Consider the following 26,869-nt stretch of genomic DNA (forward strand, 5'->3'; position numbering starts at 1 on the left):
AGAAACTGAAATCAAACAGTTTTCAACTCAAAACTTTATTCTAGGTGATGTTACATTTTCACATAGGACCCCTTGTTCGAAAGGAGCTTCTGAGCTCTCTCGTCCATTGAATTTGTCAGGTTTTGGATGGTTTCTGCTTCAATTGTTTTGCATGAGGACAGAATACCCTCCCAGAGCTGTTGCTTAGATGTGAACTGCCTCCCGCCATCATAGACACTTCTTTTGATGATGCTCCAGAGGTTCTGAATGGGGTAGAGGTCAGGGGAGCATGGGGGTCACACCATAAGTTTGTCCCCTTTTATGCCCATATCAGCCAGAGATGCAGATGTTTTATGTGCAGCATGAGATGGTGCATTATCATGCAAAAAAATGATCTTGCTGTGAAATGCACGGTTCTTCTTCTTGAACCATGGCAGGAAGTGCTGTTTGAGAAAATCCACATACATTATGGAGTTCATCTTTAGCGCCTTCAGGGATCCTAAAGGGGCCGACAATCTCTCTCCCCATGATTCCAGCCCAAAACATTACTCCACCTCCTCCTTGTTGGCGCTGTAGCCGTGTTTGCGTGGGGTGTCCATTAACCAGCCATCCTCCACTCCATCCATCTGGACCATCGAGCGCTGCACGGCACTCATCCGTGAACAAAACAGTTTTGAAATCAGTCTTCATGTAATGTTTGGCCCACTGGAGCCGTTTCTGCTTGTGTGAAGTGGATAGAGGAGGTCGACAGGATGGCGTATGCACAGCTGCAAACCTCTGAAGGACCCTGCATCTTGTTGTTCGGGGGACGTTGGAGGCACCAGCAGCTTCAAAAACTTGTCTGCTGCTATGACAAGGCTTTTTTGCCGCTGCTCTTTTAACCTGACGTAATTGCCTGTAGGAAAGAGTCCTCAATTTGCCCTTATCAGCACGCACACGTGTGTACTGTGAATCAGCTACATACTTCTTGATTGCCAAGACACTTCATACTGATCATCGCACAATGTTGATTGTAGTCATGCCTTGACCTAAACACTCCACAATTTGTTGCTTCTCAGCAGCCGACACATCCTTTTTCTTTCCCATTTTGGCAGAAAATGTAGGCTGCTTAATAATGTGAGACAGCCTTCTTAAGTAGTCTTGCCTTTCATTGGACACACCTGCCAAACTAATTAGCACAGGTGTCTGCAATTGCTTACAGTGATATAAAGAGCCCTGACACACATCACCATCAATGAGTTTAACTGACAAACAAACAAATTCTTCCCTTATCACTCCTAAACACTTTTTGCATAATAATTTGGAACACAGTGTACATGTGCTTTTCCACAAAACACCAGTGGTTCACGTAGTGAATCTTACAGTTCTAACTTGCCAACCGTGGTCTGTATGGAGTTGTTCAATAAAGGGCCCAAAATTAAGATAACATAGATGGGAGAGGTCTTTATGAATAGGAATTCCTAAGTATTTGATACCCTGTGAGGGCCAGGCAAAGGGAAAGTTGGACTGGATGGAATCCTATATGGATTTGGGGAGGGAGACATCGAGGGCCTCAGACTTCGCTGCACTGATTTTAAAATTTGACCATGTAGCAAAGTGATCTATTTCAGCCATAACAGCATGGATGGATATATGTGATTGAGTGATATATACTAGGACATCATCAGCAAATAGAGAGCACTTGTACTCGGTGCCTCCCACCTCAATCCACCTAATATTGGGGTTATGGCGAATTGATGAGAGCAGGTGCTCCGTCACTAGGATGTATAAGAGAGGGGACAGAGGACATCCCTGCATTGTCCCATTGGTGATTGTGAAAGGTGATGAAAATGTTCTGATGCACCCCCTGGGCCTTGGGACACCCGGAGCCGGACCCTTTTTGGTGGATGCTGGTGGTTGTAGTCTTCGTGGCGGCGACCCGGTTCCGTGGCTCAGGGTGGTCAAACCAGTGGCGGAACTATTTATGTGGTTTTGATGTTTAAATGTCCGACTACGCCACCCGTGGATTGCGGTCAGAGTGAACCGCCGCTGCAGGGCAGACCGCTGAGGCTGGTGTTGTGGGTGCAGCAGAGCGTAGCATAACTCCCCACGGGAGGAGTATAGCCTCAGTGCAGTGTATGCGGAGGATGGGGGTGATGGTGCAGGGCAGCAGCAGTAATGACACGGAGTCAGTGATGCAGTCCAGGGCCTTTACTCACAGTTCTTATTATCCAGACCACGTCTGCAGGTAACGGCTGCCCACGTCGTACTGTGCTCACCAGGTGAGGGGCTCAGACAACTCCCAGATAACTTTGGAGCGCTTCACAGGACCCCCTTTGTGTGCCCTTTGTCTGGCCTTTCTTACCAACCCTTCTGTCCGGCTGCCTCGGGCCTCCTCTTGGTAAACTTGGCGCTAGTTTCCCTGACCCTATGTTGTGCCTTCCTAGCGGGTGTAGCGAGGGGCTGCGCCACATAAAATGTCACAGCCTCCGGTTTCTAGCTGAGGGTCATTTCCTGCCTCCCCTAGTTTCGGGGACCGGTCTCCCCCTTTGGCCTGACCCCTCCACGCAGGTGGATTCGGGCGTGCGGTGGCGACTCGCCCGTCCGCACCCCTGGGATCCCTTCATTCCTCGTTCCTGGAGCCTTCTCCGCTCCTCTTCCTTCCTTCTCCCTCTTCCAGGCCTGGGCCTCTGTTACTAGGCCCGCCTCCGGAGCAGAGCTCATGCAGAGCCCCTGCTCCCTGCCACTTCTGCTCAGACTTCTCTGCACTGAACTAAGATGGTGCCCACCTTTTATACTCCCTTCTCAATGCACCCAGGAACTGCTTCCTCCCTGCTCCTGCACTACAGGGTTCCCCTTCCTCAGTGTTCCCTCCCCCCACTCCAGCCAGGGACAGGGACTGTCGTGCCCATCTCAGAGGCATATTGGTCGCCCTGCCCCACGGAAATGTGGTGTAATGCATGCAGGTGTCGGGTCCTGATCCACACTCCATCCTTACCTGAGAGTGAGATATCACACCTCTGAGTGAGGTGCAATACCTCTGTAGCAACCGAGCCCTCAGGGTGCTACGGTTCCATTTATCTTCAGCCTAGGTGACGTATTGTGATACAGGGCCGTGATTTTGGCTATAAAAGGGTCCCCTAGACCCCTACCCCAAGCTTTTTAAGAGAATCATATATGGCGTGCCAGGAGACTCTATGGAATGCTTTCTCAGCATCCAACGAGAGTATCTAATTACAAATTTTTAACTGCATCTAGCCCAGGAAATACTTTTTGCCTAGTAGCAGTGTCTGCTAGTCAGCGGATTATCCCGGCTGTTAAGCAAGCTACACCACCTGTAGTTTGGACACTTAATTTTTTCAAAGGAAATGCTTCGGGACCACGGGATACTCAGTGAAGAGCATCAGGAGGCACCCCAAGGCATAGGGGCTGGGACTGGCAGTAGGATGCCTTGCGGTGGACAGCCGAGCTCGATCCTTATAAAAGCTTTTTAACTGCAGCAGCTTTAGTGGACGCTACTGGAGCTGGAATTACGCGGCTGCTGGCATGAGACTTGCCCTCCAATAGATCCTTGTAAATGGATTTAAAGTGTATTCATTCAAATTAGAGAGACAATTTAAATTAAAAAGCTTAGAGCTGCCTCCACCACAGGGGGGCTCGCTCGACCCACCAGCGGACAGGCACCAGTATTGGGAGAGGGGGGCAGGCCGTCAGGGTTCACCGCGGCTCTGGCACAAACCCGGCGACACGGAGGTGGCACAGGCAGGAGCGGACTGAACGTGTCGGCTTCTCACTTTTTGGATTTTAGAAGGGCATGACATGCCTATATCTGTGTCTCCCCCTCATTTTACTCCTCCACCTCTTTTCTTTTCGCATGACTATATGTACTTGTCACTTTTCCATGTGTTAGTTGTGTCTTCTGAGCAGTTTGTCAGCTTTTGGACACCTTTGAAGGTGTTTTCTATGTGTTTCTATGTGTTTTTGTTTGCCTGCCATTGGTTTTAACGGTGTTCGAAGGTGTTCGACGAACAGTTCGACGAACACTCGGGTGTTCGACGAACCGAACCGAACTCGAACACTACGGGGGTGGCTCAACACTACTAAGGGGCATTAAAACCGTCTTGTTAAACCACTCTGAACTCCAAAGCTCTTCCAAGGGGCATTGTCATGTTGTTTTTAATTACCTCTAACCTCCACGACTCTTGCAACGGGCATTGCATTTCCTCCTAATTTTTGTCAGCTTTTGCTTTTCAATGCATAGGCAAACACTAAGGGAGACCCACTCCCCAATAATGGGTAGAAGGTTTTTAATACGCTGTAATCCACGTCTGTTTCAAGGGGCATTGCAGTGCCTAATAATTTTTGGAAAGCCTTCCATTCCCTGCTTAGGCCAACAGTGTACAGGAGACCCAGTTGCTATAAATGGAAAAAACGGTTTAGTTAAGGCCCTCTGACCTCCATGTCACTTCCAAGGGGCATTGGAGTGCCTCGAAATTTTTGGTAGGCATTGCATTCACTGTATGCCTTATAACTGCGTAGCTGAACCGCTCCTTTTGGTACGGAAACATATCCTACAAGACATGTGTGGTTGGCTGGCCTGATATTGATGTGAATGGTCCCTGTTCCTCCTGCTCTTTCTCCTTTGCCACCACCTCATCCATCATTCATCACCTGAAGCTTTGTTTTAACGGGAGTCATAAAACTGGTATAGTAGCAGGAAAACATCCAGCAATCCTCGAAGGAGGTAGAATATGCGCCAAAACGCTGACCACCTCAGGCCTAGCTGCTACTACATACATGCGCTTGCATTCCAAGGAACAGAAAGCAAAGTAGGTGGATGGCCTCATGATCATGAATAATTTACTCATTGTGTAGGAGGCCGACCACTGCTGCTGTCTACCTTCTGAACTTTGTGTTGAAGCCTGATTGACCCAGGACCCGCAATCCTCTATGTCTAGAGGACGTGTTGCATCCCAGTGTCCAACTGTGTCCCGGCTTCCACAATATTAACCCAGTGTGAAGGCGTCAGTGAGATGGACCATTCCTGGCCACATTCACTTGTCCACGTGTTTGTGGTTAGGCTGTCCTTCCCACTAAATGCACTGGGGAGGGCACAGGTAATGTTTTGGCATGCGTGCTTGTGTATAAGGCGCACCGGGACAAATAGGGGTGGCTGGGGACCGTTTATGGACACCCGGCCACCCCCACGCGGCTGGGGACTGTGTGTGGGCACCCGGCTGCGGGGCGGCTGGGGACAGAGTATGGACACCCGGCCGCCCCCTGGCGGCTGGGGACCAAGCGTGGACACCCGGCCGCCGGGCGGCTGAGGACTGAGTATGGATACCAGGCTACAGACGCAGCCATGACGTGGTGGCCAGATTCCACCTCCACATGCCTAAAAGGCCCAATTTCAAGTGCAAGCAAGCTAGCAGTATGGTATTGCAGTCTGGGGGTGGGTGGGTGGCAGGCTGCATACTTGCGCTTGTATTGCAAGTTATGGGGGAGGTACAATTGAACACTGCCCTGGGACAAGGACTTGCACGGGGATAGTTGCAAGTCTGCATCTTCTGATGCGGCAAGGATCACTTCGGATGGGCACACTTTTAGGCAGTGACCTGGGTGTCAGAGATGCTTCCAGGGGTCTTCCCCATGCTGTTCCCATGTCTTTTTAGCACTGTATGCATGTGTCACACAGCACATGGCCAGATAAGGTTGTAAAATGTTAAAATGACATTTCCCGGTGAATGCATTTGTCACGGTTGAAAGCAATACAAACGTGCAAAAACGCATAAAAAATGCTACTTGTGAACATAGCCCAAGGTGGGGAGGAGTATTTTTGTTTTTGGTTATTTATTTTACCTTATACACAAGTCTTTACCCTGGAAAGGATGTTCCTTAACCCCTTTCCGACCTGGTCAGTAATAGTACGCACCAGGTCGGGAAGGCCGGTTCAGCGGGGGCTCCGGCGGTGAGCCCGCACTGAAGCAAGCACATGTCAGCTGATTATTGGAATCGCAATCCACCCGCGGCTGTTATCATGTTAAATCTCTGACAGTGGCATTTAACTCGCGCTTCCGGGAGTCCTAAGCCCCGCTCACAGTGACCCCGTCACGTGATCACGGGTCACCAATGGGTGGGCATGACAACTCAGGGTCTGCAGCAGACGCCTGTGGTTGTCATGTCTCAATTGCTATGAGCGCCACCTAGTGGTCAGCGCTCATAGCAAGTGAGCATTTCTCCTGCATACAAGCGATCTGCTCATCGCTTGTATGCAGTAGAAGCAATCAGACAACTGCTGCTTCTAGTCTCCTCTGGAGACTATAGAAGCAAGCAGAAAGTGTAAAAAAAAAGTTTTTAAAAATATTAAAAAAATAAAAAATATATAAAAGTTTAAGTCACCCCCCTTTCGCCCCATTCAAAATAAAATATATATATATAAAAAAACAAACACATACACATATTTGGTATCGTCGCGTTCAGAATCGCCCGATCTATCAATATAAAAGAAGAATTAATACAATCAGTAAACGGCGTAACGAGAAAAAAATTTTAAACGCAAGAATTAAGTTTTTTTGGTCGCTACAACTTTGCAATAAAATTCGGGCGATCAAAACATCGGATCTACCCCAAAATAGTATCAATAAAAACGTCAGCCCGGCATGCAAAAATAAGCTCTCACCCAGCCCCAGATCCAGAAAAATGGAGAAGCTAAGGGTCTCGGAAAATGGCGTCATTTTTTTTTTGTTTTTTTAGCAAGCTTTGGATTTTTTTTTCACCACTTAAATAAAAAAGAACCTATACATGTTTGGTGTCTATGAACTCGTAACGACCTGGAAAATAATGATGGCAGGTCAGTTTTAGCAATCTGTGAACGTGGTAAAAAAAGGACCCAAAAAACAACTGTGGAATTGCATTTTTTTTGCAGTTTCACTGCACTTGGAATTTTTTTCCCATTTTTCAGCACACGATATGGTAAAACCAGTGATGGTGTTTAAAAGTACAACTCGTCCCGCAAAAAATAAGCCCTCACATGGCCATATTGAATGAAAATTAAAAAAGTTCTGGCTCTGGGAAGAAGGGGAGCAAAAAAGGAAAACACAAAAACAGAGAGACACAAGGTCGTTAAGGGGTTAACATATTTCACAGGAAAGCACTTTCAGTTTCGTTTTTGAACGTTTTATTGTGAGCCTGTAAAAGTGGCTTAATACCTCTGACCACGTTGTTAACAGCAGTGACCTGGGGGTCAGAAATGCTTCCTGGGGCGATCCCCATGCTGTCCCCATGTCATTTGAGCACTGTCACTATCGTTTTGGGCACTTTTTAGGCTTTCTACAGACTGCCGGGGGTGCCGCCGCAAAAATGTTCGGGTCTCCCATAGACTAACATTGGGCTCGTTGCTCGGGTCGAGCAACCGAGTATCACAGTGAGCTCGGCCCGAGCTTCGAGCACCCGAGCATTTTAGTGCTCGCTCAACACTAGTAATCATGTTATTCCTATATATCTCTTTTTGGGTAATCTATCACATCATATGAGCTTTACCTTTTTAGAGCTGTGCTCGTCCACATGCAGTGCTTTCTTCTTCTACAATATCTGATGTAACATTACTGACATCATCTCAGTTCACAGCAGCTGTGTCTCTCAGAGCACAGCATGAGACCCGGCAGTGGCTACTGTTCCAGTCTAGGGAGCTGCATTTGTGGCACCCTGCTGTTCACAGGTATCACAGGACCCAAAAGGGTGCATGGATGGACTTCTCCACAAGAGGCCCTCATTACAAACAGACACCTCCACCCTTTCACCTCAGACCACCAGAGGTGCCCCTGTTAGGGATATATATATGGAGGGTGGAGCCAGGCAGTCAGTCTGTCAGAGAGTGTGCTGGCTCTTAGACCAGTGAAGAAGCAGCACGTGAACTACTGTGTATTGAGGGCCCCGAGTGTGGCCGGAGGCAAAGAGGAGAGGAAAAAGGAGTTAAGGAGGGTGTGCAAAGTACAGGGTTTTTTAAACAGCATCTGGGGACAGAAGTGTTCTAACCCCTGTAAGCATCAAGTTGAGGTAGAGTAGTTTATGTCTATGATTAAGCTTTTTGATCTTCTAGTGCCTCACATCACACAAGCAAATGGTCACAGACTGAATGGTTGTTTCCATTCTCAGCCTTTATAGACTTTATAGGATAAATAGGTCTTTAAAGCAGAACAGCTCTGTTGCAATGGCTGTCCACTGGTACTTATAGTCTACCAGTGCAGGTTAACAAAAATCTTAATTTCAGTCATGCTATTCCAAAAATTTTTTTATAACCTGCAAGGACTACAATAACAGTAGACAACCATTGCAACAGGCAGTTCTGCTTATACAAAGTTGGTGAGTGGAAACTGCTTTTCAGACTGTGACCATTGGCTTGTGCAATGTTGTAAGAGGGTGTGCCGTAGAAAATGAGATTCTCCAGCGATGTGCAGCATTTGTGTACGGAGACTGCTGCCTACTGCCCAAACAAAATCCTGTGGAACCAGCATGAAGCGGAAGAGTTTCGGGAAGGACGGGTCTAGATGGAGCACTGGGCAAGGTGACCTTTGTGACACAGTTCCCCGATATACGAGGGTGGAGCAGCAAGGTGGGGAGAGATTTGGCGCCAACCTGTGAGACGAACAGGGCGTGCACTACGAGGGACGCTCAGACTGAGACACCGGAATGCACCAGGCGGCTCAAATCAGTGGGTTGTTGTGTGCCTGCCAGAGAGGTTTATATGATCCCAGTCAAGATCCGTGAAACAGACCACGCCGGTCAAGACCTGAGACTCACAGCCGCACCAATCAATCTTGTGAGGATCAGAGGTTGCATGCAGTTAAGTACCGGGAGACTAGATCACACATGTATGGAGGAGAGAGGTTGTGGATGGCTTTGTATGCCATGGTTTGGGTTTTGAACTTGAGTTTCAGGGCAATGGGGAGCCAGTGAAGGGATTGGCAGAGAGGAGAAGCCGGGAAATAGTGGGGGGACAGGTAGATTAGTCAGGCTGCAGAGTTTAGGATAAATTGGAGAGGTGTGAGAGTGTTAGAAGAGAGGCCACAGAGCAGGGGGTTGCAGTAGTCATGGTGGGAGATGATGACAGCGTGCACAAGGGTTTTCTCAGATTCTTGATAAAGGAATTTACAGATCCAGAAGATATTTTTGAGTTGGTAGCAGCCCAAGAATCAGGAGAGGAACCCAAACCCACTCAGATCCTGGGAAGTCCAAGGAACAAATGGGTGCAACTGCAGTTAGTTTTCTCCACAAGTACTTTACTAATCTTGGGGCAGTGGGAAAGACTCTTCTTGAAAAACGGTTGTTATACCGATGGATCCAATTACATAGAGAGCTCAGAGTCACCTGGCAAGTGGTGGTTCCAAAGGGGATGGTGGTAAGCCTAGCTAAAGAATTTAAGAGAAAGGAGCCCACTTCGGTACTGAGAAGACCTTCCAATGGTTGAAGTGGCTGGTGTATTGGCCTCAACTATGGCAAACAGTGGAAGAGGCCTGCTGAAGATGTCGACAGTGCGAGTTGACTAAACCCCCAGAGCAGAGAGCCCCTACCCAAGTTAACCGAACCTCCGCGCTCTTAGAATTATTAGTAGACGACTATCTGATGATCAGGATGTCTCATAATGGCTTTGAATATTGCTTGATGATGACCAACCACTTCACTAAGTTCACAGTAGTGACCCCAATCAGTGACAAGATGAAGGCGGAGGCCTGAGCCAACTGTTGGGATTTAATTTGTGTATATTGATGCCTGAAGAGAATACATTCGAATCAAGGGGCCTGCTTCCAAGAGAAGGTAATGGAAGAGTTGCAACATCTCTACTGGATTGATAAGTCCCGGAGCACACCATACCACCTCCAAGGGAAAGGAGCTTGTTAGCAATTCTGCAAATATTGCAAACATTGGAAGAAAACAGGAAGATGACGTGGCACGAATTAATCTCAGAACTGCTGTGGGTCTACAATAATTGAGTCTATGCAACTACTGGTGGACTCAATTATGCAAACCTCCTTCCATCAGCAATGCCATTGAAGATGAAACGTGGCTGTGTCTTTTAGCATGACAATGATCCCAGGCACACTGCCAAGACAGCGAAGGAGTGGCTTCACAAGAAGCATTTCAAGGTCCTAGAGTGGCCTAGCCAGTCTCCAGATCTAAACCCTATAGAAAACCTTTGGAGGGAGTTGAAAGTCCGTGTTGCCCAGCGACAGTCCCAAAACATCACTGCTCTAGAGGAGATCTGTATGGAGGAATGGGCCAACATACCAGCAATAGTGTGTACTAACTTTGTGAAGACTTACAGAAAACGTTTGATCTCTGTCATTGGCAACAAAGGATATATAACAAAGTATTGAGATGAATTTTTGTAATTGACCAAATACTTATTTTCCACCAAAATTTAGAAACAAATTCTTTCCAAATCAGACAATGTGATTTTCAGGATTTGTTTTCTCATTTTGTCTCTCATAGTTGAGGTCTACCTATGATGTCGATTACAGGCCTCTCTCATATTTTTAAGTGGGAGAACTTGCACAATTGGTGGCTGACTAAATACTTTTTTCCCCACTGTACCATACATGCTGCTATTCGGTTGGAGTGATCAAGAAAATACAGAATTACAGTTGGATCTGGAGGACAACTATCCAGGGAGCAGTCTGAATACTTGGGTCCGAGAGCGTAGGCACCAACTTCAGATGACTGGTGGACCAGAAATTTTGAGAATAGATCACTCTATCATGTCCCCAACACAAGAAGAAAAAATCTAGCCAGAAGACCGTGTGTTCGTACGGGCAAAACTGCCGAAAAACAAACTGTACTATCTCTGGCAGGCAAAGAGATAACATCTCAACAAGCTAGTCTCTGAAGTCTGGCCTGAAGAGGACAAAGAAACTCTGGTCCAAGTGTTGCATTGGAACATGCTGTGAAACAGAAAGGATCAGAGGGATGAAGTCTCTGGAGGAACCACATGACACCTTGGGAAAGACTGTTGGTGAGGTGACTAGAAGGGGTGGTTTGCTGTGCCTATGGGGCCGTAGTAGTTTACAAGACCACTTCCAACAGGGTTGGAAGATGGGTCAAAAGACAAACTTATCAACAAAATCTCTAAAGTCCCAGAGATTCCTGAAACACTCTTGCAGGAAGAACTACGTATAACCAAATGCACCAAAGCTGGCATCCCTCCTAACTGATACGTTCAGGTTGGGTTCGCCTGGGAACAGGTTAAGCAGAAGGCCCGTGAATGCACTAAACTTTTGGCAGAAATAGGACTACTCCCAGAGAAGGCCCGATCACAAAAGATTACCATCGCCTGCAGACTGGAGAACTATATGCAAGGAGGAATGTAAGAGAGTGTGCCGTAGAAGATTAGATTCCCCAGCATTGGGTGGCATTTATGTATGAAGACTGCAACCTACTGCCCAAGCAGAACCCCGTGGAACCAACAGGAAGGGGAAGAGTTTGGAACAGCAAAGGTGGGGAGAGATTTTAAGCCAACCAGTGAGATGAGCAAGACGTGCGCTAAGAGGGACGCTGAGGCCGAGACACCAGAATGTGCAAAGAGGCTCGAACCAGTGGGTTGTTGTGTACCCACGAGCTGGGTTCTGACGATGTCAGTCAATAACTGTGGACCCGGTCCAGTCAAGGTCCATGAACCAGACCATGCCAGTCAAGACCCGGGGCCTAGAAATTGTTCATCCAGGCTCAATAGATGACCATCACAGGTCAATCAGCGAAGGAAATCAATCCAGAAATAGATGTCAACAGCAGTGAACCTGAGGTGCGAGTGAGCTGGGCCTTTACTTCCTGCGCTGATGTACGGTACAGGTTTCAGTCTGGGGTAGTGCAGCAGATGGGATGGGGACCAGCAAGTGTGAGGAAAAACAAGCTAGTGGGAAAAACCGAAGACCCCCAGCTAGGGCCTGTAACACAAAGGGGAACATTGCATTGGTATCCTTATGATTGTGAATACTGCTTGCATCAGAAATTAGTCCAATAGCATTGAGAAACTTGCTATAGGAGATATTGTGTGCTTGATAACAACATTGTATATTGTATATCATATACTGTAAACACTCTGTTTTCATACTATTTCTTTTCTGCTAAAACCACCCCTCCTTATACCCGCGTTATGAAAATAAATAGTTAAGTTGGTTACTTCTGCCCAGTGGCGTACCGCCAATGGCGGCAGACCACGCGACTGCTATGTGGCCCGTGAGCCGGGGGGGCCCCATAGCAGTCCAAGGGTGGACATACCGACCACCGGTGCAGCTGCGCCGGGTCCCCACCATGCAGCTGCACCAAGGGGCCCGCAAGGTGCAGCTGCTCCCTGCACGCGGCGATCAGGGAGCGATCCCTGCAGCTCCGCTGCTGTCAGGAGCAGAATAGCAGCGGAGCTGGAGGGTTCATCCTCTGCTTCCTCCCTGACCCAGGGGCGCGCAGCTTCATGACGTCATCATGCAGTGCGCGCCTGGGTCAGGAAGAAAGCTGCTGGCAACCAGGAGGATGGGACTGGGAAGAGCAATAATGGGGCTGGGGAGAGGAATGCTGGGGCTGGGGAGAGCAATAATGGGGCTGATAGGGCTGGGGAGAGCAATGATGGGGGTGCTGGAAGTGAGCAATCATGGGGGTGCTGAGACAAAGCAATGGTGGGGGTGCTGGGAGAACACAATGATGGGGGTGCTGGGAGAGAACAATGATGGGAGTGCTGGGAGAAGCAATGATGGAGATGCTGGGACAGAGCAATGATGGGGGGCTGGGAGAGAGCAATGATGGTGGTGCTGGGACAGAGCAATGATGGGGGTGCTTGGACAGAGCAATGATGTGGGCTGCGAGAGAGCAATGATGGGGGTGGTGGGACAGAGCAATGATGCGGGTGCTGAGAGAGAGCAATGATGGGGGTGCTGGAAGAGAGCAATGATGAGGGTGCTGGCACAGAGCAATGACGGGGGTGCTGGGACAGAGCAATGACGGGGGTACTGGGAGAGAGTAGTGATGGGGGTGCTGAGAGAGAGCAATGATGGAGGTGGTGGGAGAGAGAAATGACGGGGGTGCTGGGAGAGAGCAATGACGTGGGTGCTGGGAGAGAGCAATGATGGAGGTGCTGTGAGAGAGTATTTATGGGGGTTTCACTTTGCTTGTACTGTGAAGCCTTGTATGTTTTCCATGTGCACATAGCCTTACAGTTAGTTGGGGAGAGTCACAGAGACTGAATAATTTATATTATTGGCCGGTGCAGATTATAGTTAATGGGGGGCACAGTGCTGCTTATCACTTTATATTTTGATTTCTAAGTGGCTAATAGTATATTAATGGGTGGGTACATATCTGTATTCGAGGACACAGAGCGGGGGAGACACATGTATGCATACAATATGTGACCTTGATATTTTCTAGGCTGGAGATCATCGTGACAAGACGAGTCGTGGCTGGGAGATGTCGACATGAAGGTCTGACCAGACGGAGAAGCAGCAGCAGAAACCGACTCTGATCAGACGAGACGTCAGCGGTAAGTGCCTGGATGTAAATATTATTCTATATCTGCACTGCGTGACTTGAAGTGATAATGTTATCTGTAAAATCTCTTAGGCCACATTCTCACATTTGTGTGATATGTCCGTGTGCTGCCAGATAGTTTCCTCTTTTATTATGTATAGCGCCGTCCCTTATTATATACCATCCTCTCTAGCGGCTCACAGTTGGGGGATCATACTGTGTTGGGGTCAGCATACTTTACCCTGGGAGTTGAGGTGGGGTACAGTAGGGTCATTATACTGTGCATGTGGAGGAATACACCATGGTGGTTTCATACTGTGTTTGGGGGGCCCTTTTATTGGCATCACACTTTATGAGGCAATGAAAGAGAGATCTAGGACGTTAGCAGGAGGAAAATTACTATGTAAAGGATGGAAAGTTGTGAGATCTGATCTTTGGTGACCCCGACAATTATTTAATTTTTTTTTTTTTGGGGGGGGGCAGTTAGAGCTTCTGCTATGGGGCCCCATGATTCCTATGCACGCCCCTGCTTCCGCCTTGTCCTTGTTTTCGTGTTGCATCCTGTGACCTGTTTACAATGTGAGGCAGAGGAGGATGAACGGGAACTGATTGCTTATGTAAGAGATTGTGGACTTTCCTCTCTTTCTTCTGTTTCTTCTCCATTGCACCTGTAATTTTTGGCTTGTAATATTCCCCCACTTCACATTGATATAGTTATAAAGGCTTTTCAGCAGCCTCATCTGATTCCCGTTACCTCCTTTATCTTCAGCAGGAAATCGTCTATGAAGTCCCGCGGTGACTCCGGATTCAGAGTCTTTTTGTGCTGCTCTATGTACTTTGTCACAAATTTTAGTAAATATTCGTTTTCTTTAAAGATTTTCTTCTTGATGATCGTAAACTTCAGAAGAATTGGGACAATATTGCAGACCTGTAGAGGACAAAATAGATGAGGAATACAAGCAGGAAGTATGGAGACAAAATAGATTTGTTCCCTCTAAGCCTTTTGTAAATTAGGAGCCTGGAGGCCATTTGGACTAATCTGGACAATCTATAAAGGTGGCCCCAATTAACTAGCCAAGTAAAGTACATTAGACCAAATGATGGTTTGGCTGACCACTCAGCCAGCAGCTATTTTAGCCAGCTCTCCCAAATACAGGAGTGATCATTTGGGTGTGTTATTTCCGTGAGACAATACAAATGGCAGTCCGAAATCGGGCATACCAGATCGATATGTTCTCCTATAATAAATTGTCCTGGGCTTCCATATACAGTGGGTACGGAAAGTATTCAGACCCCTTTAAATTTTTCACTCTTTGTTTCATTGCAGCCATTTAGTAAATTCTAAAAAGTTCATTTTTTTTCTCATTAAAGTCCACTCTGCACCCCATCTTGACTGAAAAAAACAGAAATGTAGAAATTTTTGCAAACTTATTAAAAAAGAAAAACTGAAATATCATATGGTCATAAGTATTCAGTCCCTTTGTTCAGACACTCATATTTAAGTCACATGCTGTCCATTTCCTTGTGATCCTCCTTGAGATGGTTCTACTGCTTCATTGGAGTCCAGCTGTCTTTAATTAAACTGATAGGACTTGATTTGAAAAGGCACACACTTGTCTATATAAGACCTCACAGCTCACAGTGCATGTCAGACCAAATGAGAATCATGAGCTCAAAGGAACTGCCCAAGGAGCTCAGAGACAGAATTGTGGCAAGGCACAGATTTGGCCAAGGTTACAAAAGAATGTCTGCAGTACTCAAGGTTCCTAAGAGCACAGTGGCCTCCATAATCAATGGAAGAAGCTTGGGACCACCAGAAGTCTTGCTAGACCTGGTCATCCAGGCAAATTGAGCAATCGTGGGAGAAGAGCCTTAGTGAAAGAGGTAAAGAAGAACCCTAAGATCACTGTGGCTGAGCTCCAGAGATGCAGTAGGGAGATGGGAGAAAGTTCCACATAGTCAACTATCACTGTAGCCCTCCACCAGTCGGGCCTTTATGGCACAGTGGCCCGACGGAAGCCTCTCCTCTGGGCAAGACATATGAAAGCCCGCATAGAGTTTGCTCAAAAACAGATGAAGGACTCCCAGACTATGAGAAATAAGATTCTCTGGTCTGATGAGATGAAACTAGAACTTTTTGGTGATAATTCTAAGTGGTATGTGTGGATGTGTGGAGAAAACCAGGCACTGCTCTTCACCTGCCTAATACAATCCCAACCATGAAACATGGCGGTGGCAGTACCATGCTATGGGGGTGTTTTTCAGCTGCAGGGACAGGACGACTGGTTGCAATTGAAGAAAACATGAAAGCGGCCAAGTACGGAAATATCCTGGATGGAAACCTCTTCCAGAGTGCTCTGGACCTCAGACTTTGCCAAAGGTTCACCTTCCAACAAGACAATGACCCTAAGCACACAGCTAAAATAACAAAGGAGTAGCTTCAGAACAACTCTGTGACCATTCTTGACTGGCCCAGCCAGAGCCTGACCTAAACCCAATTGAGCATCTCTGAAGAGACCTGAAGATGGCTGACCACCAACATTCACCATCCAACCTGACGGAACTGGAGAGGATCTGCAAGGAAGAATGGCAGAGGATCCCCAAATCCAGGTGTGAAAAACTTGTTGCTTCATTCCCAAGAAGACTCATGGCTGTACTAGCTCAAAAGGGGCTTCTACTCAATACTGAGCAAAGGGTCCGAATACTTATGACCATGTGAGATTTCAGTTTTTCTTTTTTAATAAATTTGCAAAAATTTCTACATTTCTGTTTTTTTTCAGTTAAGGTGGGGTGCAGAGTGTACTTTAATGAGAAAAACAATTAACTTTTTAGAATTTACCAAATGGCTGCTATGAATCAAAGAGTGAAAAATTTAAAGGGGTCTGAATACTTTCCGTACCCACTGTACATTAGACTGTCGGCCAAAGCTATCGATTTCAGATGGTTCAGCCAACACTAGTCTAATGTGTGTGGGGGGTTTAAGTAATGGATTTATGCTGACATCTCTGGTGGTTCAAAGACTGTGAAAAAGGTGAAAACTTTATTGCTGGAGTTCTGAGGGACTAAAGAGCTGGAACCAAGTAGAAACGAGCTGATTATTTGAAATTAGAATTTACTGGCTATGTTGAACTTTCCTCCAATACTATAAAAGCATGAAAGCTTTTACTGCCAGAAAATCGAGGTATACCTCCCTGATGTCATGTCCAAGTGATCTTAAACTATCTAACTAGTGTAAAACGAATGGTAACTGGAGACAGCAAACAGTGGTATTCTGTTGAAGTGTATGGATATAATATTCGATTATTATGACAAGAAAGTGTGCAAAAACACAAAACTAAACATTTTTTACAACACGCACAATTTGTGAGGTAAAGTTGTGTTTATGCTTCGATGACACACCATAGAGTATCCGGGAACCATCACACAGACTTTTCTTAGCCAGGGCTGCTTCTCGGCAGGGTTGGACGGGCCCACCAGAGAACCAGAGACTCCTCCGGTGGACCCTGGCTTCTCCATCAGGAGAGTTCATAGCGCAAATCTTGCAGGTTGTGATTATGATGAGGCCATCCATCTCCTTAGTTTTCTGTTACTTGGAATGCAAGCGCAAGTATGCAGCAAGCCACCCACCCACAGTCCGCAATACTAAATTGACACATTTCTGGACAGCTGCTTGCACTTGAAATTATTATTATTATTATTTATTATTATAGCGCCATTTATTCCATGGCGCTTTGCATGTGAAAAAGGGACTATACATACACTTACAATAATTTTCACAAAATGAGTCAGCGACTGGTACAGGAGGAGAGAGGAGCCTGCCCTCGAGGGCTCACAATCTCCAAGGGATGGGTGAGGATTAGTGTTGAGCCACCCCCGTAGTGTTCGAGTTCGGTTCGGTTCGTCGAACACCCGTGTGTTCGCCGAACTGTTCGTCGAACTGTTCGTCGAACACCTTCGAACACCGTTAAAACCAATGGCAGGCAAACAAAAACACATAGAAACACATAGAAAACACCTTCAAAGGTGTCCAAAAGCTGACAAACTGCTCAGAAGACACAACTAACACATGGAAAAGTGACAAGTACATATAGTCATGCGAAAAGAAAAGAGGTGGAGGAGTAAAAGGAGGGGGAGACACAGATATAGGCATGTCATGCCATTCTAAAATCCAAAAAGTGAGAAGCCGACACGGCCAGTCCGCTCCTGCCCGTGCCACCTCCGTGTCGCCGGGTTTGTGCCAGAGCCGCGGTGAACCCTGACGGCCAGCCCCCCTCTCCCAATACTGGTGCCTGTCCGCTGGTGGGTCAAGAGAGCCCCCCTGTGTTGGAGGCAGCTCTAAGCTTTTTAATTTAAATTGTCCCTCTAATTTGAATGAATACACTTTAAATCCATTTACAAGGATCTATTGGAGGGCAAGTCTCATGCCAGCAGCCGCGTAATTCCAGCTCCAGTAGCGTCCACTAAAGCTGCTGCAGTTAAAAAGCTTTTATAAGGATCGAGCTCGGCTGTCCACCGCAAGGCATCCTAGTGCCAGTCCCAGCCCCTATGCCTTGGGGTGCCTCCTGATGCTCTTCACTGAGTATCCCGTGGTCCCGAAGCATTTCCTTTGAAAAAATTAAGTGTCCAAACTACAGGTGGTGTAGCTTGCTTAACAGCCGGGATAATCCGCTGACTAGCAGACACTGCTACTAGGCACAAAGTATTTCCTGGGCTAGATGCAGTTAAAAATTTGTAAGTAGATACTCTCGTTGGATGCTGAGAAAGCATTCCATAGAGTCTCCTGGCACGCCATATATGATTCTCTTAAAAAGCTTGGGGTAGGGGTCTAGGGGACCCTTTTATAGCCAAAATCACGCCCCTGTATCACAATACGTCACCTAGGCTGAAGATAAATGGAACTGTAGCACCGAGGGCTCGGTTGCTACAGACGTATTGCACCTCACCCAGAGGTGTGATATCTCACTCTCAGATAAGGATGGAGTGTGGATCAGGACCCGACACCTGCATGCATTACACCACATTGCCGTGGGGCAGGGCGACCAATATGCCCCTGAGATGGGCACGACAGTCCCTGTCCCTGGCTGGAGTGGGGGGAGGGAACACTGAGGAAGGGGAACCCTGCAGTGCAGGAGCAGGGAGGAAGCAGTTCCTGGGTGCATTGAGAAGGGAGTATAAAAGATGGGCACCATCTTAGTTCAGTGCAGAGAAGTCTGAGCAGAAGTGGCAGGGAGCAGGGGCTCTGCATGAGCTCTGCTCCGGAGGCGGGCCTAGTAACAGAGGCCCAGGCCTGCAAGAGGGAGAAGGAAGGAAGAGGAGCGGAGAAGGCTCCAGGAACGAGGAATGAAGGGATCCCAGGGGTGCGGACGGGCGAGTCGCCACCGCACGCCCGAATCCACCTGCGTGGAGGGGTCAGGCCAAAGGGGGAGACCGGTCCCCGAACTAGTGGAGGCAGGAAACGACCCTCAGCTAGAAACCGGAGGCTCTGACATTTTATGTGGCGCAGCCCCTTGCTCCACCCGCTAGGAAGGCACCACATAGGGTCAGGGAAACTGGCGCCAAGTTTACCAAGAGGAGGCCCGAGGCAGCCGGACAGAAGTGTTGGTAAGAAAGGCCAGACAAAGGACACACAAAGGGGGTCCTGTGAAGCGCTCCAAAGTTATCTGGGAGTTGTCTGAGCCCCTCACCTGGTGAGCACAGTACGACGTGGGCAGCCGTTACCTGAAGACGTGGTCTGGATAATAAGAACTGTGAGTAAAGGCCCTGAACTGCATCACTGACTCAGTGTCGTTACTGCTGCTGCCCTGCACCATCACCCCCATCCTCCGCATACACTGCCCTGAGGCTATACTCCTCCCGTGGGGAGTTATGCTACGCTCTGCTGCACTCACAACACCAGCCTTAGCGGTCTGCCCTGTAGCGGCGGTTCACTCTGACCGCAATCCACGGGTGGCGTAGTCGGACATTTAAACATCAAAACCACATAAATAGTTCCGCCACTGTTTTGACCGCCCTGAGCCACGGAACCGGATCGCCGCCACGAAGACTACAACCACCAGCATCCACCAAAAAGGGTCCGGCTCCGGGTGTCCCAAGGCCCAGGGGGTGCGTCAGAACATTTTCATCACCTTTCACAATCACCAATGGGACAAGGCAGGGATGTCCTCTGTCCCCTCTCTTATACATCCTAGTGACGGAGCACCTGCTCTCATCAATTCGCCATAACCCCAATATTAGGTGGATTGAGGTGGGAGGCACCGAGTACAAGTGCTCTCTATTTGCTGATGATGTCCTAGTATATATCACTCAATCACATATATCCATCCCTGCTGTTATGGCTGAAATAGATCACTTTGTTACATGGTAAAATTTTAAAATCAATGCAGCGAAGTCTGAGGCCCTCGATGTCTCCCTCCCTAAATCCATATAGGATTCCATCCAGTCCAACTTTCCCTTTGCCTGGCCCTCACAGGGTATCAAATACTTAGGAATTCCTATTCATAGAGACCTCTCCCATCTATGTTATCTTAATTTTGGGCCCTTTATTGAACAATTCCATACAGACCACGGTTGGCAAGTTAGAACTGTAAGATTCACTACGTGAACCACTGGTGTTTTGTGGAAAAGCACATGTACACCGCGTTCCAAATTATTATGCAAAAAGTGTTTAGGAGTGATAAGGGAAGAATTTGTTTGTTTGTCAGTTAAACTCATTGATGGTGATGTGTGTCAGGGCTCTTTATATCACTGTAAGCAATTGCAGACACCTGTGCTAATTAGTTTGGCAGGTGTGTCCAATGAAAGGCAAGACTACTTAAGAAGGCTCTCTCACATTATTAAGCAGCCTACATTTTCTGCCAAAATGGGAAAGAAAAAGGATGTGTCGGCTGCTGAGAAGCAACAAATTGTGGAGTGTTTAGGTCAAGGCATGACTACAATCAACATTGTGCGATGATCAGGATGAAGTGTCTTGGCAATCAAGAAGTATGTAGCTGATTCACAGTACACACGTGTGCGTGCTGATAAGGGCAAATTGAGGACTCTTTCCTACAGGCAATTACGTCAGGTTGAAAGAGCAGCGGCAAAAAAGCCTTGTCATAGCAGCAGACAAGTTTTTGAAGCTGCTTGTGCCTCCAACGTCCCCCGAACAACAAGATGCAGGGTCCTTCAGAGGTTTGCAGCTGTGCATACGCCATCCTGTCGACCTCCTCTATCCACTTCACACAAGCAGAAACGGCTCCAGTGGGCCAAACATTACATGAAGACTGATTTCAAAACTGTTTTGTTCACGGATGAGTGCCGTGCAGCGCTCGATGGTCCAGATGAATGGAGTGGAGGATGGCTGGTTGATGGACACCCCACGCAAACACGGCTACAGCGCCAACAAGGAGGAGGTGGAGTAATGTTTTGGGCTGGAATCATGGGGAGAGAGATTGTCGGCCCCTTTAGGATCCCTGAAGGCGCTAAAGATGAACTCCATAATGTATGTGGATTTTCTCAAACAGCACTTCCTGCCATGGTTCAAGAAGAAGAACCGTGTATTTCACAGCAAGATCATTTTTCTGCATGATAATGCACCATCTCATGCTGCACATAAAACATCTGCATCTCTGGCTGATATGGGCATAAAAGGGGACAAACTTATGGTGTGACCCCCATGCTCCCCTGACCTCTACCCCATTCAGAACCTTTGGAGCATCATTAAAAGGAGTGTCTATGATGGCGGGAGGCAGTTCACATCTAAGCAACAGCTCTGGGAGGGTATTCTGTCCTCATGCAAAACAATTGAAGCAGAAACCATCCAAAACCTGACAAATTCAATGGACGAGAGAGTTCAGAAGCTCCTTTCGAACAAGGGGTCCTATGTGAAAATGTAACATCACCTAGAATAAAGTTTTGAGTTGAAAACTGTTTGATTTCAGTTTCTAACAACCTGCTAATGCTTATAATTTCAAAAATGACCATTTTTTTGGTCTTTATTAAAATGAAAAGGTTGATCGAAAAGTTTGGGGGATCTAAGAGTGTGGCAACCCAGTAGTCATGATTACTTCGAATTCTGACAATATGAGGGTCATGCTGCAGGTAGTGCAGCAAGAAGGCACTTATGTGTCTTGCGCATCTCGGAGCCCCAAAATTATTTTCCGGGCTAGATGCAGCTAAAAATTATTTTTAATTTTAAATCTGGTGAAGCTTATTATAGATGGCCTAATAGGATCAGTGCTGCACACTGCTACAAAGCCCAAATTATTTTCCAGTCAAGATACAGATAAACATGATTAGTAATTTGAAAGCTTAAAACGGTTGGTAGGGTGATTTTAACCAATCATCAAGCTTTTACTCTCCCCAGGATGACACAGGGGTAGAAAAGTCATTTCGGATCCATGATTTGTTCATCTTTATGAACGTGAGTCTGTCTACATTATCAGTGGAGAGCCGCGTGCGCTTATCTGTCAGCACACCACCAGCAGCGCTGAACACACGTTCAGACAGAACGCTGGCTGCGGGGCATGACAAGATCTCCAAGGCGTAAGTGGCTAGCTCCGGCCATTTATCCAGATTGGAAGCCCAAAAAGAGCAAGGGTCCAGTGACACAGTCGTGGCTTCAATGTTTACTTGGAGATACTCCTGTACCATCGTCTCTAGGCGTTGACTATGTGTCAGACTTCTTGTCTCCTGTGGCCTTGCAATGGATGGGCTAAAAAAGTGGTGAAATGATTCCGCAAAATTGATGTTACCAGCAGATACTGTGGTTCTGTTACGGTTTGAGTGCTGAACACTTGACGGTCCCACGGTTGGCAAGTTGGAACTGTGAGATTCACTACGTGCACCACTGGTATTTTGTGGAAAAGCACATGTAAGATTCTGCAACAGTCTCTGCTGATACTCCTGCATGCGTGCATCCCTTTCTATGGCAGGAATAATTTCTGCAAATTTACTTTTGTACCGGGGATCTAACAGTGTGGCAACCCAGTAGTCAGGATTATTTCTAATTCTCACAATTCGAGGGTCATGTTGCAGGTAGTGCAGCAAGAAGGCACTCATGTGTGTTGCGCATCCAGGAGCACCAAGTCCCTGTTGTGTTGGTGGCGAGGTAACAATCATGCTTCCTTCCTCTGTCCTCTCCCCCCAACCTCGCACAAAAGAAATGTGATCAAGGTCTCCCTCATCTGATGAGTCTTCCATCAGTTCGTCCTCCACTTCTTCCTGGGCTCCTGCACCTTCCTCACTAGTTTGGCTGCTACCATGCGCCCTGGTAAAATCATCTCCCCCACCCTCACATGCCTGCCGCCTTGGTGCTGGCGACCGTCTGGACCTTGCAGATGTTAGCCCTTCCGCATACAACTCCTCCTCCTCTACTTCCTCCACCTCCTCTTGTGCCACCACCTGACTCCGAATTCTGTTTAACATGTGCTCCAGCATGTAAATCACCGGAATAGTCATGCTGATAATGGCATCGTCAGCACTAAACATCTTCGTCGCCATTTCAAAACTGTGCAGAAGGGTGCATAGGTCCCTGATCTGAGACCACTCCTCCAGCGTGATTTGCCCCACCTCTGAATCTCGTTGGCCCAGGCTATACGTCAGAACGTATTGCACCAGGGCTTGTCGGTGCTGCCACAGTCGCTGCAACATGTGCAGAGTTGAATTCCACCGGGTAGGCACATCGCATTTTAGCCAGTGAAGTGGCAGGCCCAACGACTTCTGTAGAGATGTAAGTCGCTGAGCTGCGGGATGCGAACGGCGGAAGTGAGCACACAGCGACCGTGCCCTCTGCAGAAGGCCATCTAGTCTGGGATAGTGGGCTAAAAATTGCTGGACAACCAGGTTCAACACGTGAGCCATACAAGGCACGTGTGTGACATTGCCCCGGCGAAGGGCCGCACCCAGGTTTGCAGCATTGTCGCACACGGCCTTCCCTGGTTTCAGGTCCAGTGGAGACAACCATTCATGAAATTGGTTCTCCAGAGCTGACCACAACTCCTCAGCTGTGTGACTCACATTTCCCAGACATTTCAATGTAAAAACCGCCTGATGACGTTGAGCCCTACTGCCAGCATAGTAAGGAGGTGTGCAGGATCCCTTCTGCGCAGTTAGAAAGCTTGTGGCATGACCAGACAGGCTTTGGGTGCAGGTGGAAGACCGAGAGGAGGTTGAGGAGGCAGAAGCAGTGGAGGAACTTTGACATAAAGAGGATTGACGCACAACTCGTGGGGACGGCAAGACTTGGACAGCAGCCCCTTGTCCTGCTGTCACCATAGTTACCGAGTGCCCAGTCAGCGACATGTAACGCCCCTGTCCATGCCTACTCGTCCAAGTGTCTGTGGTGAAATGAACCCTGTCACACACAGAGTTTCTCAAAGAAGCGGTGATGTTGTGTGCGACATGCTGGTGGAGCGCAGGCACACCTTTCTTTGAGAAGTAGTGCCGACTGGGCATCTGGTACTGGGGCACTGCGACGGACATAAGGTCTCGAAAATCCTCTGTGTCCACCAGGCGGAAAGGCAGCATTTCTGTAGCCAAGAGCTTGCAGATGGTGAAATTCAACCTCTTAGCTTTCTCATGGCTAGGAGGAAATGGTCTTTTACTTGTCCACATCTGAGGGACCGAGGGCTGGCTATTGTGCTTAGACGGGGTTGATAAGGGTGTCCCCGGCAAACTGCCGGTCTGTGAGGAAGATGCAGGCGGACATGTTAGGTTGCCTTGATCCAAAGGTGGTGCTATCGATGTCGGACAGCGCTCAAGACCAGCTGGTGTTACCACCTCCAAAGAAAATGATGACCTGCCAATCACGCTGGCTGTTGCGGGTAAAGAGGTGGCAGGTCTGCGCCCCAAAACAGGTGTGACTGCTGTCCCCCCAGTCACAGAGGATGAAGAGGCCGCGGATGCACAAGATATAGCAGACGGTGGTTGGCCCGGCCGGCTAGGCCGCATTGTAGCACACTGAGCTTCCCACTGCAACTTATGCTTCATGTCCATGTGCCGGTTCATGCATGAAGTACTCAAACTATGTATTTTTTGGCCTCTACTTAGCTTTTGCTGACAAATGTTACAGATAACACGAGTTGGGTCATCTTTATCGATCTGAAAAAATGCCCAGGCTATGCAAGGCTTAGCACCCATGCGACCTGAAGAGCCACCACGACTTGTGGTGAGAGGCAGAGTTGTGTTTGAGGATGCAGTTGTTGACGTGCTTCCAGTACTACGTCTCTGTCCAGGAAGGCGCAACCTGACCTCGTCGTCACTAGCATCTTCCTCCACCTCCTCTGCTGACCTCATCTCTTGGCTGACTGTGGGTTGACAGTAAGTGGGATCTCCGACCTCATCATCATCACCCTGTGCGTTATCACACCCGTCGTCCTCAGAGCCAACCTGTTCCTGCCCTGACAAAAAACTAAAGTTGTCGCTCCAATCAGGTATTTGAGTCTTATCATCGTCTTCCTCATTGTCTCCACCAACAGGAGTTACAGTTTGGGAATGAGGGTCTACATTATGGTCAGAACCTTCTGCGTCTGGTCCTGGATCCGACTCATAAAGATTCTGGGCATCAGTGCAGATCATTTTCTCGTCTGGATTCACAGAAGCGCTGGAGTCGACCTCTGATTCCCAGGCTATAGTATGAGTAAACAGCTCTGCAGACTCAACCATCTGTTCTACCTCATACTCAGACGGGCAGCTGGAGATTTGGGAGCTGTGAGGAAGCAAGTGCGATTTGGGTGACACCTTTGAGGACTGGAGTATTTGTGATGTTGAAGTTGATGTGGAGGAGAGCCCACTTAAAGGAGCACTTGATATCCGTTGAAGCACCTGCTGTTTTTGTGCCTCATCTGGAATTTGTAGCGATTGGCGTGGCCGTAAGAAAGGGATCTTATCACATTGTCCGCTAAAAGAAGTAGACATTTTAGTTTGGCTGGAAGATGGTCTTTCTTCTGCACCTACCCCACGGACACAACCTTTTTTCCCCTTCCCAACACGCCTATTCCCCTTTCCACCAGCAGCAGGCCTTTTTCCACTCATTTTGGTGGTTAACTAATTCACAACTCTGGAGTTGTTTGCACAAAAAAACAATGGATGGTAACCGAGCAGAGCTGAGTGGCCAAACTGTGGTATTAGGCCAAAACTATTGGCTGGGTTAGATGCAGAAAAAAATTATTTTTAATTTGCAACCTGATGGAGGTCAGTATAGATGGACTAATAGACCAAGTCCCACACACCGCTAGAAGCCCAAATATTTTTTCAGAGCTAGATGCAGAAAATTTTTTTATTCAATTTGCAACCTGATGGAGGTCAGTATAGATGGACTAATAGACCAAGTCCCACACACTGCTAGAAGCCCAAATATTTTTTCAGAGCTAGATGCAGAAAAAAATTATTTTTAATTTGCAACCTGATGGAGGTCAGTATAGATGGACTAATAGACCAAGTCCCACACACCGCTAGAAGCCCAAATATTTTTTCAGAGCTAGATGCAGAAATTTTTTTTATTCAATTTGCAACCTGATGGAGGTCAGTATAGATGGACTAATAGACCAAGTCCCACACACTGCTAGAAGCCCAAATATTTTTTCAGAGCTAGATGCAGAAAAAAATTATTTTTAATTTGCAACCTGATGGAGGTCAGTATAGATGGACTAATAGACCAAGTCCCACACACTGCTAGAAGCCCAAATATTTTTTCAGAGCTAGATGCAGAAAAAAATTATTTTTAATTTGCAACCTGATGGAGGTCAGTATAGATGGACTAATAGACCAAGTCCCACACACCGCTAGAAGCCCAAATATTTTTTCAGAGCTAGATGCAGAAAAAAATTATATTCAATTTGCAACCTGCTGGAGGTCAGTATAGAAGGACTAATAGAACAAGTCCCACACACTGCTAGAAGCCCAAATATTTTTTCAGAGCTAAATGAAGAAAAAAATTATTTTTAATTTGCAACCTGATGGAGGTCAGTATAGATGGACTAATAGACCAAGTCCCACACACTGCTAGAAGCCCAAATATTTTTTCAGAGCTAGATGCAGAAAAAAATTATATTCAGTTTGCAACCTGATGGAGGTCAGTATAGATGGACTAATAGAATGATGCTATGCCCAAAAGATTTTACTCCACTAGGTGCAGTAAAAAAATTGGTATTCTATACACAGGTGGTATATCTTGCGACACAGATAGGCTACTCCACTGACTAACACACTCTGCAATAGGCCAAAAAGGATTAGCTTTGCTAGATTCAGCCAAATGCTGTGAAAAAAACTTGCACAGCACTGGCACAGACCTGCCTGGCAAAAACTGATAGGAACTGATGTAACCTAGTCCTGAAAAGGACTCCAATTACAATTAGTCTTTACTCCCACAATCTATCTATTTAAGAGCACAGACCTGCTTGATAAAAGTCGTAGGAAATGCTGT

General features: G+C 47.3%; 1 protein-coding gene across 2 annotated transcripts in view; it reads right to left on the bottom strand.

The window, feature by feature from the left end:
- The window catches only part of LOC141266087 (cytochrome P450 2C20-like), a 451,920-nt gene that overhangs the window by 207,681 nt on the left and 217,370 nt on the right, over nt 1-26,869 (bottom strand). For both annotated transcript variants that reach the window (XM_073679995.1, XM_073679993.1), the window contains exon 6: nt 14,222-14,395. In XM_073679995.1, coding sequence (XP_073536096.1) covers nt 14,222-14,395 — 174 coding nt within the window. The remainder of the gene's footprint in view (nt 1-14,221; nt 14,396-26,869) is intronic.

The sequence above is a fragment of the Phyllobates terribilis genome, unplaced genomic scaffold (assembly GCF_046119375.1).
Source record: "Phyllobates terribilis strain yellow unplaced genomic scaffold, ASM4611937v1 Scaffold_4__5_contigs__length_816908805, whole genome shotgun sequence".
Taxonomy (NCBI): domain Eukaryota; kingdom Metazoa; phylum Chordata; class Amphibia; order Anura; family Dendrobatidae; genus Phyllobates; species Phyllobates terribilis.